The sequence below is a fragment of the Aotus nancymaae genome, unplaced genomic scaffold (genome assembly GCF_030222135.1).
Source record: "Aotus nancymaae isolate 86718 unplaced genomic scaffold, 86718_ANA_hifiasm-v0.15.2.pri h1tg000002l, whole genome shotgun sequence".
NCBI classification, from domain to species: Eukaryota; Metazoa; Chordata; class Mammalia; order Primates; family Aotidae; genus Aotus; species Aotus nancymaae.
In genome coordinates this window covers 34,051,279-34,068,894 of record NW_026988413.1, presented here as the reverse complement: position 1 = coordinate 34,068,894, position 17,616 = coordinate 34,051,279, and the positions used below count along the sequence as shown (strand labels likewise).

Genomic DNA, 17,616 nt, shown 5'->3' with positions numbered 1-17,616 from the left:
GCTACACAGCCCACAAACACATCTCCCTCATTGCAGCTCTATTAAGCCATGGGTATCTAGAGAAGAAAAGCTGTAAAACAATCCAAAGGGGTGGAAAACAAAAAAGCAAAGTTGGCAGAGGAGATAAACATATGAGTCACAAAAGAGGAAGTCTAGTGAGAAAGCATAGGAATACGCAAAACTAAATAAAACATTGCTTCCCCTTATCAGAAAAGCAAAAATTAGAAAGGTCAGTAAAACCAATTTTGGGTAAGGATATAGGAAAGTAGTACTGTAAGCAGAAACAGATAGTCTGGAAATCAATCTTGAAATACTTAGTGAAATTAAGTATGTATACGCCTCGTTCCTGGTTATATATGTTGGAGCAATTCTTACACAGGCCTGATCAAGGACAACTACTGGAACACTATTTATGATGGGAATGGGAGACAATTCAGGTGCTTATCCTTAGAGAATCGAATAGGTAAAATGTAGTAGACACTGAGTATGCCAGGTAGTACAAGAAGCAGTGACCTAAAAGAATGTATAACAACATAGGTCTTAAATATTGGATGCTTAATGAAAAAAAATTAAATATCTACAGCACAAAACATCTACATTTAAAACACACACAAAACACTACACATTTTACAAAGATACACAACATCCACGGCTATATTATCCAATATAGAGTGGATACTGCTATGGTTTGAATGTGTCCCCCAAAGTTCATGTGTCAGAAACCTAAAACCCAATGCAACAGTGTTGAGAAGTGGGACCTTTAAGATTATGATGGTCTCTGTCCTCACAAATGGATTAATGCCATTATCATGGGAGTGAGATTCTGATACAATGATGAATTCAGCCTCCTTCCCTCTCTCTTTTACCCATGTGATGCCTTTCACCATATTTTAATACAGCAAAAAGGCCTTCACCAGATGCTGGCCCCCTAATCTTGGACTTTCCAGCTTCTAAAACTGTGAGCCAAATAAATTTCTGTTCATTATAAGCTACCCAGTCTGTGGTATTCCATTAAAGTAGCACAAAATGGACAAAGACAGATACCCATATGGGGAAGAGCAGAATAAGAGACGGATCAGAAATGAAATATTTAAGTAAAACAAAAGAGGGACTGGTGATGGTGGGTCATTAAAAGAGAAATATAAGTATTCAATGCTCTGTGCCCCAAATCCTAAGAAAACAAAAAGGCAATCAAGGTAAATCCATCCATTGCCTTTATAACAAATATAATTGTGCACAAGTTACAAAGGGAAAAAATGAGTATTTAAAATTTTGTAAATTTAAATGTAAATCTTGTAATTATTAAGCCAAGTATAAAGCATCAATAATTTTATGCAATAATCATATGAATAAAAGTTTTTCATCTTTCATTTGTTTTTTCATTTTCCTAATACCTTTATCTTCATAAAACTTCAACTGATGATTTTAGGCAACCATATATTCAAAATATTTCAAGTCACATTTTATATTTAATTTATTTACTATTTTTGTGGTAAGTTTACTGTTTAAGCTCCTTTCAAGTACATGTCCTTTTCAATTAATTTATTTTAGCTGAGTATTTGAGACTTAATCTAGAATTCTGAAAGTCCACTGAAGCATGACTACATTTACAAGTTTCCATGTAATGTCAACAGAATTTACAATTCATATATTATAACCATGTTGTACGATTTATAAAAAAGATTTTTTTCCCCTGAACTGTAATAAATGCTAAAACTAAAAAATTTAAAAAACCAATACCCCAGAAATCTGAAAGCAATTTAGGATTTTAACTTAATGTTATAGTAATTTAAAAAGAATACTAAGTTTTAAGATACTGTGAATTCCACTTTTCAAGTTGTATAATCCAATAAAAAATTTAATTGTACCAAATTAAAGAAACATTTAAAGTTTTATGATTGTTAACCTTCCTTAACCATAAATCATTTTAACAAAGCCTGTTGTTGGTATGCTCCTGAATTTGGAACTAAATTTATATCTCGTTTCCTACAAATATTCAAACTAATTATTTTAGAATGAATATAGAATGACATTTTAATTAGTAATGTATCTCCTGGCAATTAAAATTCTCTTGCTTCTCTCAGCAATTAAAATGGCAAGGCATATTATTAAGGTCCCACAATTCTTCATACCTCTTCCTGACAATTACCACGGGAAACATTAAAGACAAGACTAGCTATAATCCATTCACTGAATATTTTGTAGCAAGATAAACAGTTTCTTCTCCTTGTCTAGTAATTTTTCATTTCACACATAATACTTATCAATCATTAATGCAATTTTTACTCTGTATCACAAAGTCTATTTTTCATTTTATATGACTTATAACAACCAATTGATTTTACAGAAATGTAAGTTATAGCAGTGATTTTAATTAAGAAATAATTTTTAACCTATTTATTCATGATACGAACTTTTATAGTCTGAACACTATAAATACATAGACACTACTTAATGAGAGCAGAAAATGTCAGTGCTGGAAATAGAAAATGTCTAAAATTATTGTAAATTGAGTATTTTAACAATCATATTGTATATCTTTGAATACACGGAGGAACAAAATATGTACACCAAATAGCTGATACTGTGGTTCAGAATGAAAGAGGAAAAACGGCACTTTTAACTTTCATATACCTAAGAATATTTTTTAAAATGGTATTATGAGATGATTTTTGTTGTTTTTTGTTTTGTTTTGAGACGGAGTCTCATTCTGTTGCCCAGGCTGCAGTGCAATGGCACGATCTTGGCTCACTGCAACCTCCGCCTACAAGGATCAAACGATTTTCCTGCCTCAGCCTCCCAAGTACCTAGGATTACAGGTGCTCGCCAACACATTCAGCTATTTTTTTTTTTTTTTTTTTTTTTTTTTGTATTTTTAGTAGAGATGGGGTTTCACCATGTTGGTCAGGCTGGTCTTGAACTCCTGACCCCAGGTGATCCACCCACCTTGGCCTCCCAAAGTGCTGGGATTACAGGCATGCACCATTGTGCCTGGCCAATTTTTGTATTTTTTAATGCTTGTAATTCCCGTTTTCTATTATATATTATACACACACACGCACACACACACACACACACGTATTCATTATAGAATATATATATACATATTACTATTGCAACAAAATAATATCTCAGAGTTACATGGAATATATCATAAAGTAGTATAATCGACATTTATTTGTAAATCATAATTTAAATTATCTACTGTGTAATGATAACAGCTAAAATGGACTGTTTTAGTCACTTTAGTGATATTAGCTCATTTAATCCTTACAGCATCTTTTTGAAATTGGTGATTGTTGTATTCCATTTTACAGAAGAAGAAGGGAGGTACAAGGAGGTTAAGTAACTTGCCTTAAGATCACAGGGTGATGAGGCTGTAATTGGCATGCTGGCTGCAGGCTCTAAGTACTACAATTAAGCTGTCCTGCTAGGGTATTACACTGTCCTTTAGTAAATTTTAATTATGTATTAACATTTCATTATTCATATACATTACCATGAACACCCCTAACACCCTCATTCTCTCAGATATGATAGTAAGTCTAATGGTTAAATCTTTGGGTAAACAACACACAGTTCTGTATAACTAAGTGCAAGATAGCAAAGGTATAAGCAGATTCTATCAAATGTTCATAACTTTCATTTTAAGGTCAAAGCAAAGGCTAAACAAATGGGAACTTGTCTTTCTATAAATAAAATATGCATATTTGTGTCTAATGGACAAAGAGACATTGTAGAGCATAACTTTACCTATATTCTTTGCAGTATATTCAACTGTAACACTACTTTCCTGTTTTATTGTAGCTATCTGATTCATTTTAAAGTTTTATGCATTTCAGGTCCAATCCTCACTCACTTTACTCAGTAATTATTTTCTGTCCTGTTCATCATAGTATACATCGGTCTAGAATCTCTCTGATCACTTGGGTTTTATCATCTTTCCTCCTATAGTTTTTCCCATTTCATAAGAGGAGTTAAGCCCTTTCTATTATTTTTTGTTGCTGTCATTTAGTCTTCATTTCATAATCATAAACTTAGCTCAACTCTGCAATCCAGTTAGGCATGGAAGGGAACAAGGAAAACATGAAACCCAAAGAGAACTGCAGCGAGAGCACAAAGATTCTAGGATACTGTGGGCAAATGGGGTGGAGGGGTGCTCTCCTGAGCTACAGAAGGAATGATCTGGTGGTTAAGATAAACACGAGTCAAACTTAGTAGAGTTGTCCAGTCAGCAATGGTGATCTTGTTGCTGGTCTTGCCATTCCTGGACCCAAAGTGCTCCATGGCCTCCACAATATTTATGCCTTCTTTCACTTTGCCAAAGGCCACATGCTTGCCATCCAACCACTCAGTCTTGCCAGTGCACATGAAAAACTGGGAACCATTTGTGTTGGGTCCAGCATTTGCCATGGACAAGATGCCAGGACCTGTACGCTTTAGGATGAAGTTCTCATCATCAAATTTCTCCCCACAGATGGACTTGCCACCAGTGCCATTGTGGCATGTGAAGTCACCACCTTGACACATAAACCCTGGAGTAATTCTGTGAAAGCAGGAAACCTTATGACCAAATCCTTTCTCTCCAGTGCTTAGAGCCAAAAGTTTTCTGCTGTCTTTGGAACCTTGTCTACAAACAGCTCTAAGGAGACGCAGCCCAAGGGCTCATCATTGACGGCAATGTCGAAGAACATGATGGGGTTGACATGGCTGATACTACAAGGCTCCAGGCAGCAGCAGCGTCTGCAAAGCCCTTTCCATTCTTAAATATGTTCCATATTTGCTTAATTTAAAAAACATCCTTAAACACATACAGTTGTTACAACCACTACCAACAAAGACAATATTTTTTAGTTACTGTTTTCAAATAATCATTGTATACTTGTTATTTCCCTGACTAGAGTGACCAATGAAAATTACACCCAAGTGACTTGGGGCAACACTATTGTGTATAGATATATTAACACTCAAGGAAGAGTAAAGTAAGTTTTTTTTTTTTAATTGTCTGTGAATTTTGGTATAAGGATATTTTGGAAACAGCTTCAAGTTATCAATTAAAATAGATTATGTGAACCACTTATTTATGGTATCTTTCCAAACGGATGTCAAAGCCATGGAAGAAGTAATTCATATCTAAGAGTATATCATGCTTTTTACATATGATTATGCTATGTTTTGCCAGCTTAAACTGTTTTCAATTTTACAGTTTTTGAATTTTTCTAGTCTATGCTATTTGGTTAACAGCTGTTCCTTTTCAGTGGGCCAAGTAATTAACTCTACGGTATCTAATGCATTTGATGATTTTTAAAGTATCGCTATTTTTACAGCAAATTTCACTCATTCACTCATTTATTGAGTCTGACACATCAATAAACATGTGTTGAATAATTGACTTGATGAAACCAAGCATGCCTTCAGAGCTTGGCCAAATAATGGTGAACAATAAGGTCCAGTCAACAAGGAGTTAATCTGAGAGATAAACAGGAGTGTAGCTGGTTATAATTTTATAGTAGAGTATATAAGGTTATCTGGGAGTACAATTTGAGGTTCTCAAGTCAATATGTGATGGAAAAATGAAGAATATCAAGGAAATTTTCATACTGTCTCAATCTGAAATTCTGTGTAATTAGAAAAAGTATATACTAATCAACCAATTATCAAACAATAATGTGTATCCACTGTATTCTGAAGCATGTGGACTAAGTAATGAAGTAAGAGTCAGGATCTCTGCCTTCAAGAGATGATAATATAACTATAGATATAAACACAAACGTGAAAAGTTTGTGTTTTTCACATTTTTCAAAAGAACATAGTAGATGGTAAAACCCAAATAAGAGAAGGACAGAAAGATCTTACACATTGCTGGAAGAAATGTATATTGGTAGAACTATTTAATAAAACTGGAAAAAGTTTAGTATTGCCTTGTAAAGATAAACATTCATATTCTTACCAGCTCAGCAATTCCACTCCTAGGTACCCACTCAAGAGAAACTGTATATATGTATATATCCCAGGAGACATGTACAAGAATGTTCACAGTAGCACTATATGAAATAGCAAAAATCTGGAATGACTCAAATGTCCATTTTGATGAAATGGATAGAGTACAGTATGCTTGTAGCAAGGCGTATTGTGCAGGAAAGATTATATCTATACACAAATAAATGTATAAATCAATGTGACATATATCATGGGCTAAGGATTATGATTAATCCAGCTCCATGCATCTGATTTATAATAGGGAAAAAAAAGTGAATAGGATTTTGTAGCAAGACAAAATCTAACCTTTGCTGTATAACATACTGCCCTAAACCTTAGTGACTTAAAATAACAACCATTCATTACTTCTTACCAGCCTATAGTTTATTAAGCAGTTCTACTGATCTGAGCTGGGCTGGCTATGACCAATGCCTGGGTCTGTGGTCACTTTCACGTTAGCTAGCTGGCTTTTTTCATTTCATCTGGGCTCACTCATATGCCTGAAATCCAGATCAGCACAACCAGGCAAATGTAGTTCTGCTTTACCAGTGAGCTAGTCCATGTGGGTCCTCATGGTGAAGGAAGCGAGTAAGAAAGGAAGTGAAAATGCACATGTGCTTTTTCAAGTATATGCTTATCTCAAATCTGTTCCTGTCCCAGGGCCCAAAGCAAACCACATGGTCAAACCCAAAGTTGGAGGGGACAAGAAAGATTTAGGGCACAAGGCATGAATTTAGGAAGCCTGTTTATTGGTTCTATTCACGTGATCAACCTACCACACATATAGATAACTATAATTCACTTATCTACCGCTTTGATATAGTAAAGGGTATGTCTGGCTGATTTAATCAAAAGTTTTACATAAATAAGGTCCTAGACAGCAATTTAAAAAGGGAGAAAGTCCATTCTTCTGGTGCCTGTAGACTGTGGTAAAAAGAAGAGAGATAGAGCAGGGTACACAGGTGGTTGAGAGTGACTTGGGTAGAAGGGCTTTTGCCCTACCTCCCATTCCAGATTCTTTTGTGCAGCTTGTAAGGTAACAACTGTGGCTGGGCATAGTGGCTCATGCCTGTAATCCCAGCACTTTGGGAGGTCAAGGCAGGCAGATAACCTAGTTCAGGAGTTCAAGACTAGTCTGGCTAACATGGTGAAACCCCATCTTCACCAAAAATACAAAAATTAGCCAGGCTTAGTGGTGGGGCCTGTTAATCCCAGCAACTCAGGAGGCTGAGGCAGGAGAATCACTTGAACCCAGGAGGCAGAGGTTGCAGTGAGCCAAGATTGCACCACTGCACTCCAGCCTAGGTGACAAGATGGAAACTTTGTCTCAAAAAAAAAAAAAAAAAATTGGAGTAATCTTGATGAGGCAGAGAGAGGGCCAGAATCTCTTTAGATTACACTAGTATAAAAAAGACTTAATAGTTCTCTCAAAATCAAGGGAGTGGGGACAAGGTGGCTTCCAGTTAGTGGAGTCTGCTTCTGAGGAAGCTTGTAGAGAAAATGAACTGCCTCTCTTGGCACTTATGTGTAAGAAAATGTATAATCTGGTACCAGAGTGGTAGGACTGGGTAAAAGAGTGAAAGAAATATATTTGAGCAAATAAAAGCATATTCAGGGTATATGAACTGATCCACCTGGCAAAGTTGGGAGTTTGTGATGGGTATAAAATCTAGCTGAACCAGATTTTTGAAGAATCTGAACTCTAGCTTAAAGGATTTGCACCATTGACTTTTCTACTGATGTTCCTGTTTTTCACACCAATTAGGAATTTGGGGATACAGTTATATCTCTACTAAAATAAACATCAAGTGTTTCCCAAGTACCTATGATGAGTAGGAAAGTCAATGAACAGGTTTTTATTTTTTAGGATAGAGACTAAAGAAGGGTCGGCAGAAGGAATGGAAAGGGATTTAGCTGTGGGAAACATTACAGAGAGATAGAAATTAACTAATGTAAGTGAAGGGGAAGTGGTAAACTGAAGATAAACCTAAAGATCAATAGAACTGGCAGAAAAGATAAGGCTGCCAATTTCACAAAGGTGGAAATAGGTGGTATTCAACTTTTCTGATTGACCTTTGGACTACTATTATATCCTTCTAATCCACTGTCAAAAACATTTTTAAAAAATGTGTTTCAGAAGTATTAATATTGATATATAAAATAAACACAGACATTAAAAATACATTTGTATTATTTTAAGTAACAAACCGATTTTTTTAATCATGAGAATAAGATGTACTTTTCTCTTCTGATTTAATTACTAATGTACTAATCTTAAGGATATAAATGAATGCAGGATGAATAATTAGAAATATAATGCTTGTAAACTCTTTCTCCTCTCTGTTCATGTCATTGACATTGGTATTAATGTTAAAATTGTGGTGATGTTTCTTTTAATAATCTGAACACACATCTTTCATACTAAAGCAAATTCATTGTATAATCTTCCCCATTATTATTTATTTATGATTTTCAAGTGCTTCAGATACAGTCTACATAGGAGGCTGTGGCTGTGATATTATATCCTATTACCAATGCTGCATTCAAGTAAGTGCTGGTTAGGATTATATAGAGAAGAGTAGGAATACTCTTTAGGAACTTTATACCCGTATGTTAACATCTATGGAGAGAATGCCAAAATTAAATGAACTAGTAGACAAGCTTAGACTACTTTTGAAGAGATTCCTTTTCATCATTCCTATACTTTTAGGCCCTGTCCTATCCTTTACTATGTTCCATAAACACTCATTTTCTCCTCTTTAGACCTCTACTGATCCCCTCTAAGTCTTTACTTTCCTTTTTTCAGGGACTTTCAAGTAAGGCCAGCTCTGCTGCCATATGCTGTAGTTGATCAGGTACTTTTGCTGCTATTGCCCTTCACTAATGCCACATATCTTCCTGCTTTCTAGTTTATGTAACCTTCTGCTCCTAAGTTTCATCCTGACTTTGGCCCACTGCCATGCTCAGACGCTGAAATCTTTGCAAGTCTTCGTACTGTCAGCCCATGCTTTTGCTTGCTCAGTCCATTCCTCTCCATATACAGTCTAGGAATCCTCCTGCTTGTCTAATCATTAAAAAACTAGTTCTTTGTATATTTCCCCTCATTTTTCTTTGTCGGTTGTTGGGGAAAACATTTTCATGAATTATTTTTAAGCCTATCTAAATGGGAAAAAAGTGTACACTAAATAGAATTGGCAGAATACATTCTCAAATAAATATAGCATGACTATTCAAATTCAGGGATTACTGTTGCAGAAAGAAAGCAAACGACCTTTACTGAGTCCATAAAGATAGTATGAACAAAGGTCAAATCTCAGGTGTTTTTATTTTCTGTCTTGAATTTTGATAAGTATTGGTTATATAATACATCATTCTTACAAATTAAAACATATTAACCCTGGCGTATACTCTACCCACAAGAAATGTTGCTAAAACTTCCTCCTACAGTCCAACCACTGGGATGGTCTAAGAATAAATGTTGACAGGCAACAAGCCTCCCTGCAGAGAGTAATTACTTTCAATTTAAAATTTTTGGAAAATAATACATTTCTTTATAATACAGTCTTTAGATTTACAGTCAAATTTAAATTTGTGGAAAAAGGAGACTTCCTGTAACTCTTCTGAGGCAATAATGTTTTGAAACACACTCCAACAAATCCACCTTACAGTGGTATCAATTAGATAATCTGAAGTTCATATCCAAATAATCAGTCCAACACTTACAACTGTGAGCTAATTTCTGCATTCTGTTCTTTCCTTAAAAAAATTTATCAATTCAACAAATATTTGTTTAGCTTCTACTAAGTACTAGACAATGTTCTAAAAATTGAGGTTAAAAATAGCAAGTGAGACAAGATTCCTACCCCATGGGAATCAAGTTTAGTTGAGAAGCTCCTCAATAGCAAATCATACCATGGTGATAACATTCTAGTTGGGGATACAGTTAATAAACAATAAATGTCACATCAGATAATGATAAGAGCTTAAAAAAAAAGAATGAAGCCAGTTAAAAGTAGAGTTGGAAGCAGAGAGAGAACGGTACTTTGTAGGGTGAACAGGATGGGCTGCTGTAGATACAGCATCTGATCAGAGACAGGAGAGAGAGAGGAGGTAAGTACTATGAGCATTTTATAGTAGAGTTAGCAAAGGCAAAGGTCTTCAGAATCCTAATCTCAATGACACTAATCTCTCTCACTAATTCTTTTCACAAAACATTTAATTAGCTTAATTATACAATCACATGAATGTCTTGGGTGTGATGGTAACTACAAAATAAAAGTCATGTAGCTAAGGTCAGCTGTTCAGGTTTATCAATCCCTCCTCAAATAAAGCAATTTAGCTGGGTGTGGTGGCTCACACTTGTAAGCCCAGCACTTTGGGAGGCCGAGGTAGAAGGATCACCAGAGTCATCCAGGAGTTCAAGAACAGCCTGGGTAATACAGGGAGACCCCATCTCTACAAAACAACAACAACAACAACAACAACAAAAAAACCTAGCCACGTATGGTGGCATACAACTGTGGTCCCAGGTACTCAGGAGGCTGAGGTGGGAGGGTCTCTTGAGCCTGAGAGGTGGAGGCTGCAGTGAGCTCTGTTCATGCCACTGCACTCCAGCCTGGGAGACAGAATAAGACCTCATCTTGAAAATTTTTTAAATCAAAAAATTAAAATAAAAATGAAACACACATAAAACTGTAATTAAAAATAAGCAAAAATACCCTGAGATGAAATTAAAACTAACTTACCTGGTATGTATATTTAATGAGATCAACAATGTATTATAAAACTTGACAAATTTTGCTCACGCCTGGAATCCCAGCACTTTGGGAGGCCGAGGCGGGTGGATCACGAGGTCAAGAGATCGAGACCATCCTGGTCAACATGGTGAAACCCCGTCTCTACTAAAAATACAAAAAAAAAAATTAGCTGGGCATGGTGGCACGTGCCTGTAATCCCAGCTACTCAGGAGGCTGAGGCAGAATTGCCTGAACCCAGGAGGCGGAGGTTGCGGTGAGCCAAGATCGTGCCATTGCACTCCAGCCTGGGTAACAAGAGCGAAACTCCGTCTCAAAAAAAAAAAAAAAAAAAAAAAAAAAACTTGACAAATTTTAATAGCACAACTAGCAAGACTTGATAGACTATTTAGAGCTGTACAGACCAAATCATACTTGTTTAATAATTTAAGTGAGAAAATTAAAAGTTAAACTAACAAATTGTAGTAAAATATACAAAAAGCGCCACCAGTTATTTAAAATATGTGCTGAAAATATCTGTAATTTAAAAAATGTTAGAGAGCATTAGACTGAAATAAAGGGAAAGTGCTTTCTTATTCCTCTCACTTGCCATGAAATAATCTCTAGGTGCTCTTTATTTTTAGAATCTGAGCTTATTTCTTAGATAAATCATTCAAGTCATGGTTGAAAGTGCTTATGTAATATTTTCATTTTTCACCCTTGGACATAGAGAGAAGACAAAATAAAGTTAGCAGAAAAATAAACACACAAAAGCAATAAACTATCTTACCTACATCCATAATAGCTGTCAAATAAAAATGTAAATTAAATCTAACAATTAAGCAAAGGGCCCTAATAGGGATGTAACTTTTATACTCTCAAGGAATTAATGATGATTTGTACATTTCTATTTTTCTCATCTATCTTTAAGCATTTTCTTTTGAATAAAGTCAAATGATGTGGTTAAAACTAGAAGACTAGAAGAATGTTATTATAAGGCTGAGCACAGTGGCTCATGCCTGTAATTCCAGCACTGTAGGAGGCCGAGGCAGGAGGATCACTTGAGTGTGGGAGTTTGAGACCAGCCTGGGCAACATAGCAAAACCCTGTCTCTAATAACAATACAAAAAAATTGGTCAGGCATGGTGGCGTACACCTGTAGTTGCAGCTACTTGGGAGACTGAGGTGGGAGAACTGCTTGAGCCTGGGAGGTAGAGTTGCAGTGAGCCACGATGGTGCCACTGCATTCCAGTCTGGGTGACAGAGTGAGACCCTGTCTTAAAAAAAATAAAAAAAAAATTTAAAACAGAATATTATTATTATAGTTCAAGGTACTCAAGTAGGATTTCTGTGAAATCAGGATAAGCCAGGCTGGGCCAAGTTCAACCTGGGAATGCAAGTAGACCAACACATACGTAGGTTCAGGTTAAGGTCAGATTTTGAAATATATTTTAGACAAGGACATGGCAGAAAGTCATTCTAAAAGAAGCCTTTAAAAATGATATATCAGTATTTTCTCTCCTGGACCCTCTGAGTAAATACTACCTCAACACAGCTAAGATTTTCCTCCTCTAAATTAATTGGAAATCATAAACCTTAAATGATAAGCTAAATAATACAACTTTACTAAAGTGCAGTCATTTCACTTTATGAGAAATACAATGTCTGAATGTTTATGTGTGAATGTGGTTTATGTAGGCATGCTGCCCCAACCTCTGGATGCCCAGCTGGCTGTCTCTCTGGGAAAGGGTGGGGTCACAATGCAGCTGGTGTGGGGCCTGTTTGTCCTGCTGGAAGCTCAACTATTGTCTCTCCTTGCAACAAGAGATGAGCCCAGCCCCTTTTCTATCTTTATGATGGAAGTTATACTAGAGAGTTTTATTTGTGACAATGTCAAAATATTTTAATCCACCCATTCATTCAACAAATGTGTAAATAGCCAAGCATGACTCTACAAAGAGAAATATGAGATTTATGTGAGAGTATTTTTGCTAAAATTTTGTCCTACCAATTTGAAACTATGATAAGAATCTTCTATAGTTATATAGTTATGAAACTCTAATTTTTTACTACAAAAGTGATCAGTTGCATGCAGACGTCCCATAGATCATGGTCATAATGCTTCCACATATTTGTGACAGCCAATTTTCTCTTTTTCAGTTATAGATGTAATTGTCATAACAGTCATTTATTAGTTCCATTTTATTTTATCTTTTTTGGTTGAGAAAATAACCTCTGAATTAGGAAAATAATTTTATTTAATAAAAACAGGAAGAATATTTGAGTTTTAAGTTAATACCGTTACTTAGCCACTAGGCTACGCTAAAGTATAGCCCATTTGTTTAAGAACACTTCTAACTTCATGCTACACACACAAGCACAAACCGGAAAAATTAATTCAAGAGCTGGATGTGAATCATTTAACCCTTCAAAACCTAGCTGGTAATTTGTTTAACAGATTCATCTAGGGTTAGTTGCCATAATTAGTTTATATGATATATTCCAAAAGAATAAATTCAAGTTTTTGCTAAATACGCATCTTGCAGTAATGCTCAGTTTGGTTTTAAAAGGATGGAATCATCATTATGCTTATTTGATTTAAATTAAATGTCTGTTTTTATTTACATGTAGTTAGTCCTACTTAAATAAACTATAATGTATATTCATGGACTGATTAGTTATCGGAAACATAAGCTTTAGATTGGTGCATTTTACTCTTAAAAAAAATAGTCATTTTAAAATGCAACATTGAGAACTAAATACTATTTCATTTATTTTAGGCATTTTTTATATTAAAATTATGTCCTATTTCAAATAAACTGTGTTTAGAATCTTTTAAGTTTCAATGTGTAAATGAGGCTTTCCCTTATTTGTATTATTTTTCCCTTAATACTCTAGGGAGCACAATATTACATTCTGATTATCATTATTCATATTAATATCTATATTTGATTATACACTGCAGGAGGCATTGAGAATTCAAGTAGGTCTAAGAAACTTAGAGGACAGTTGAGAACACACACAAAATCGTAAATAACTTTGATAAAAATATTTTAGGGGCCATAGATAAGTGATAAATGAATAAAACAGTATACATGTTACAATAGTTCACACAAGAAAGATATATTTGATGCCCACATTATTAAAACAGAGAATAGGTTTTTCCTACTTAAATCCCAAAAGGTTTCAAAGTCTAAAGTGCTCTGGAGATAAAAATCCATTACCCTCCAATTTATTGTTTAATCCACCTAACAATTCTATCTGAAACAGGAGTTTGCTATGTTTTAAAGATAAATTAATCTTTTTAAAAACTTGACTTGTCTCTTTTAAAATTATTATCCATCTGTTAATAATTGATTATAGGAGAAATTACTAACAAAACACGATCCAGGACCAAAACAAAATGCTATTAATCTACTATTCCTGTTATATTATTGCTTTGGTGTATGATGAAATACTTGGAAGAAAAAGATTATCTTTCTTTCTCTTCTTGAATGTAATTAAGTGCAGTAAAATCTATTTACCAAATACCTCAGAAAAAGACAAATGTAGCTATGCTGTAGGTGAAATGGTCTCCCATACATATTTACACATAGGCGTACTATTCAAAATATTTAAAACTATTACCACACGGGTACTGAGAAAACAGAACAGATGCTTAGGTTAAAGCACCTCTAACTGCCCCTGCCCATAGGGATCAATTATTATTATAGCAATGTTGAAAACTTTTAATTCTGGTAGATTACTTCTAATATAACATTAAAATATTTTAATTGAACCACTATTTTGGAATATGATATTCTTAATTTTGCTACATAACATACTATCTTAGCACAACATAATCACATGTATGGCATTTTTTAGTTCTAACATTGTTTCAATTTGTATTTCACAAACTACAGAGATACCTGAATATCTGGAAATGCCTGTATCCCTTAGCAATGTTAGATAATGATTTATATGGTTGGGCTATGATGTATTTCTGGTCTGAGTCCTTCAGTGAGTTCCTGAGCCTTATGGATTAAATTAAGAGACTATAATATATCCTTTTCAGTCTTTTCCTTCACCTATAGTCTTGGGCAGCAGTCAACTGCAGGGCCATTCCAGGGGTACTGATTTAGTGGAAGGGATGTGATAAAAACAAACTCTACCCCAAAATCAAGTCTTGTAAGGGGTCTGGATTATCTCACCTATTCTGGAGTATGCTGAACAAAGAAACTGCCAGGTTAGAGCAAAGATTTCTTCCCACTGGAGCTAAAGGTTACAGAACCTGCCCTACGCATATTCAGTGTTTGTTTCTGGGACAAGTTGAAGGCTCCAGGAGTATTCACCATGGCACGGTACTGGTTATGAGTAAATTAGGGCCACCTTGGCATTATTATAGATTCCTGTTTTTCTATTGTGTTATTAATCAAAAGAAAAAGGGACTGAGTAAAAAAGAGTAGAGATACAACTGCAGTTCCTGGAACATACTGTGCTCTTTTATGTGCATCTCTACTAATCTCTAAGCACTTTAGAGCCCTAGCACTCTCTGACAGTTAAACTGAACTTGTCATCATCAGCTAAAAGCCCTTCCAGGACTCCTGCCTTTGCATATGCTATCATGTAACTGGAATGTCATTTCTCCCAGACTGCCTGATAAATTTATCCTTCAAGTTTTATCTCTAAAGTCAGGTGTCCTGTGAAACTTTCATTCACTATACCCAGCAAAATCAGATATTATTTCTCTTGGGTTTCCATTTCCGTCTTACAGCACTTATCATTCACTGTCATAATTATTTGCATACAAGTCTGAATCCCTGCCTAGCCAGTTCCTATAGGCCTGTAATGATATCTCATTAAAGTTTGTCCTAGTTGGAACATAGTAAGTGCTCAATACATTCCTGCTGCATAAATTACTGGTGAGCAGGTAGATGGATGCATGACCTAAATATTAAATCCCACCTACTCCATCTGTGTCATAGTAGATTTTACATTACTACATTAAAGATGCATAATGTTGGTATCCAAATCCTGGTTCCCTTTCTAAGAGCCCACCCTTTCATGTGCTTTTTCCGTTTGGTGAGGTCTGTTCTGATACTGCACATGCTGCCTACAAACAAAAAAGCAATACAGTCTTTAGTTCCATTCCAACTGTAATGTATACCTTGGGTTGCCCCCTACACAGAGCCTAACCATGTTTCCCCTAATGGTCGTCAAAAGAATTATCCCCATTTTTTGAATCATCAGTCTGCTCCGCCCTGATGTTAGTGATTTGGCCCTAATGCCAGTAGGGTCTGCTTGTTACAAGGATGCACTTTCTTAGAGCTCTGTGTTTGTGGCTAAACTCAGTAAGCCACTTCAACAAATGCTTTTCTCCTTAGTAAGAAAAATGGCTCCTTTGCTTTCCTAATGGCTAACACCCCTATACTGGGATTTGGCAACAGTTAGTCCAAAGTGTTATTCTGAGAAACTCCTGGAGTTTTGGAAATTCACTTTATTTTATTCAAGAGTTCAGACTTGTTTCCTCACCAGCTGCAACAGACAAAGAACCCTGGCAGGGATGAAGTCTGACTCTGATCCCTGGTGATTCCCAGGAGACAGTCCCTGAATTTCTTCTCCATGCAACAGCAGCAGTTTTCTCCAATATTGATTCAGTTCTCACTCACATGTTTGGATGAATACTCATATCCCTCTTGTCAAAATATATACAGTCTAAGATAAACTATGGGTCATAGCTAAACTATGCTTTAGTTTTCACATATTCTATGGAAGTGTAACTATTTCTAGGGACTTCAATGCTAAGCTTGTTTCACCTATTACTGCAATTTGAAGAATGTTTCTTAGAAGGTATCAGTGCCCTCCATCAATATGACTGATAAGTAATATTAATACAATCAAGTACCAATACTGTGGTAGCACACATACAGTTAACTAAAGACCCATGTCTTGAGCGATAAAGCCATCTATCGGTCTAAAAACACTGAATAAGATAACTTATGTATGTCACTTTTTGAGAAAACTCCATGCAAAAGCCTGCTATACTGGTTCTCTTACTAAACTGACAGAAATAATACATTGAAATGAAATCCAATAATTTGGGAAAAAATCCTCAAATATACACTCACCCACTATGCTTCATATGTGCTGGTTTATCCATCCGCACTGCCAGTTTGATCTTTAAGTCAGAGTCCTGGCTATTTTTTGGAACTACCATTCGGTGTAATTCAGCTGATTTGGAGCTATTAGAAGTTGGGTATAATATCACCTGGATGGAAAAAAGAAAACATATTTAAGTGCATGATACAGAGTGCCTATGGTTTGGAACTACAAACTTTTCTATGTTTTCTCATTTGAAAAAATGGTGTCAACACCCAAATGAATCTAACAAACCATTTGACTTCCTACTACCATAGCTGATGGATTTTCAATACAGACTCAATTTATTTTTTGACAAATATGTTTTCACATTATCACATAATGAGTTTTCTTCCTGTGTCACTTCATAATGAATTAATAGCACAACAAGCTACAGTTGAACTGACATTGAAAAATACTCAAGAGACACCTGCAATTTCAAGAAAATTCTAAACTCCTCAGGGCAAAGAAGTTCAGAAAGATATTCTTTGAAATTATGGATAACATGCTTAAAAAGCAAAACCAATTATTTGAAGCAGCACAAATATGCCTCATGTTTAAATATTTTCATTGTAAAATAGTAGTAAAGGAAATCAACTCAATTAGAGATGGAAAACAACATATTTTCTGCTGCAGATCAATACCAAAGGATTTTTCCTGACATGTTTTCAAAACTATAGATACTGAATTTATTAAAATTATTTTTAATAAAACTGTCAAATTACCAAGTGATTATTTTACAACCCTTACTTCACAGAGTCAGCCCAGGAAAGAGAAGCCTACTCTT

General features: G+C 35.3%; 1 protein-coding gene across 8 annotated transcripts in view; it reads right to left on the bottom strand.

Moving 5' to 3' along the window:
• CADPS2 (calcium dependent secretion activator 2) overlaps positions 1 to 17,616 on the bottom strand; it is a 579,466-nt gene that overhangs the window by 238,238 nt on the left and 323,612 nt on the right. For all 8 annotated transcript variants that reach the window (XM_064373922.1, XM_064373927.1, XM_064373929.1 and 5 more), the window contains exon 8: positions 16,820 to 16,959. In XM_064373922.1, the coding sequence (XP_064229992.1) occupies positions 16,820 to 16,959 (140 nt within the window). The remainder of the gene's footprint in view (positions 1 to 16,819; positions 16,960 to 17,616) is intronic.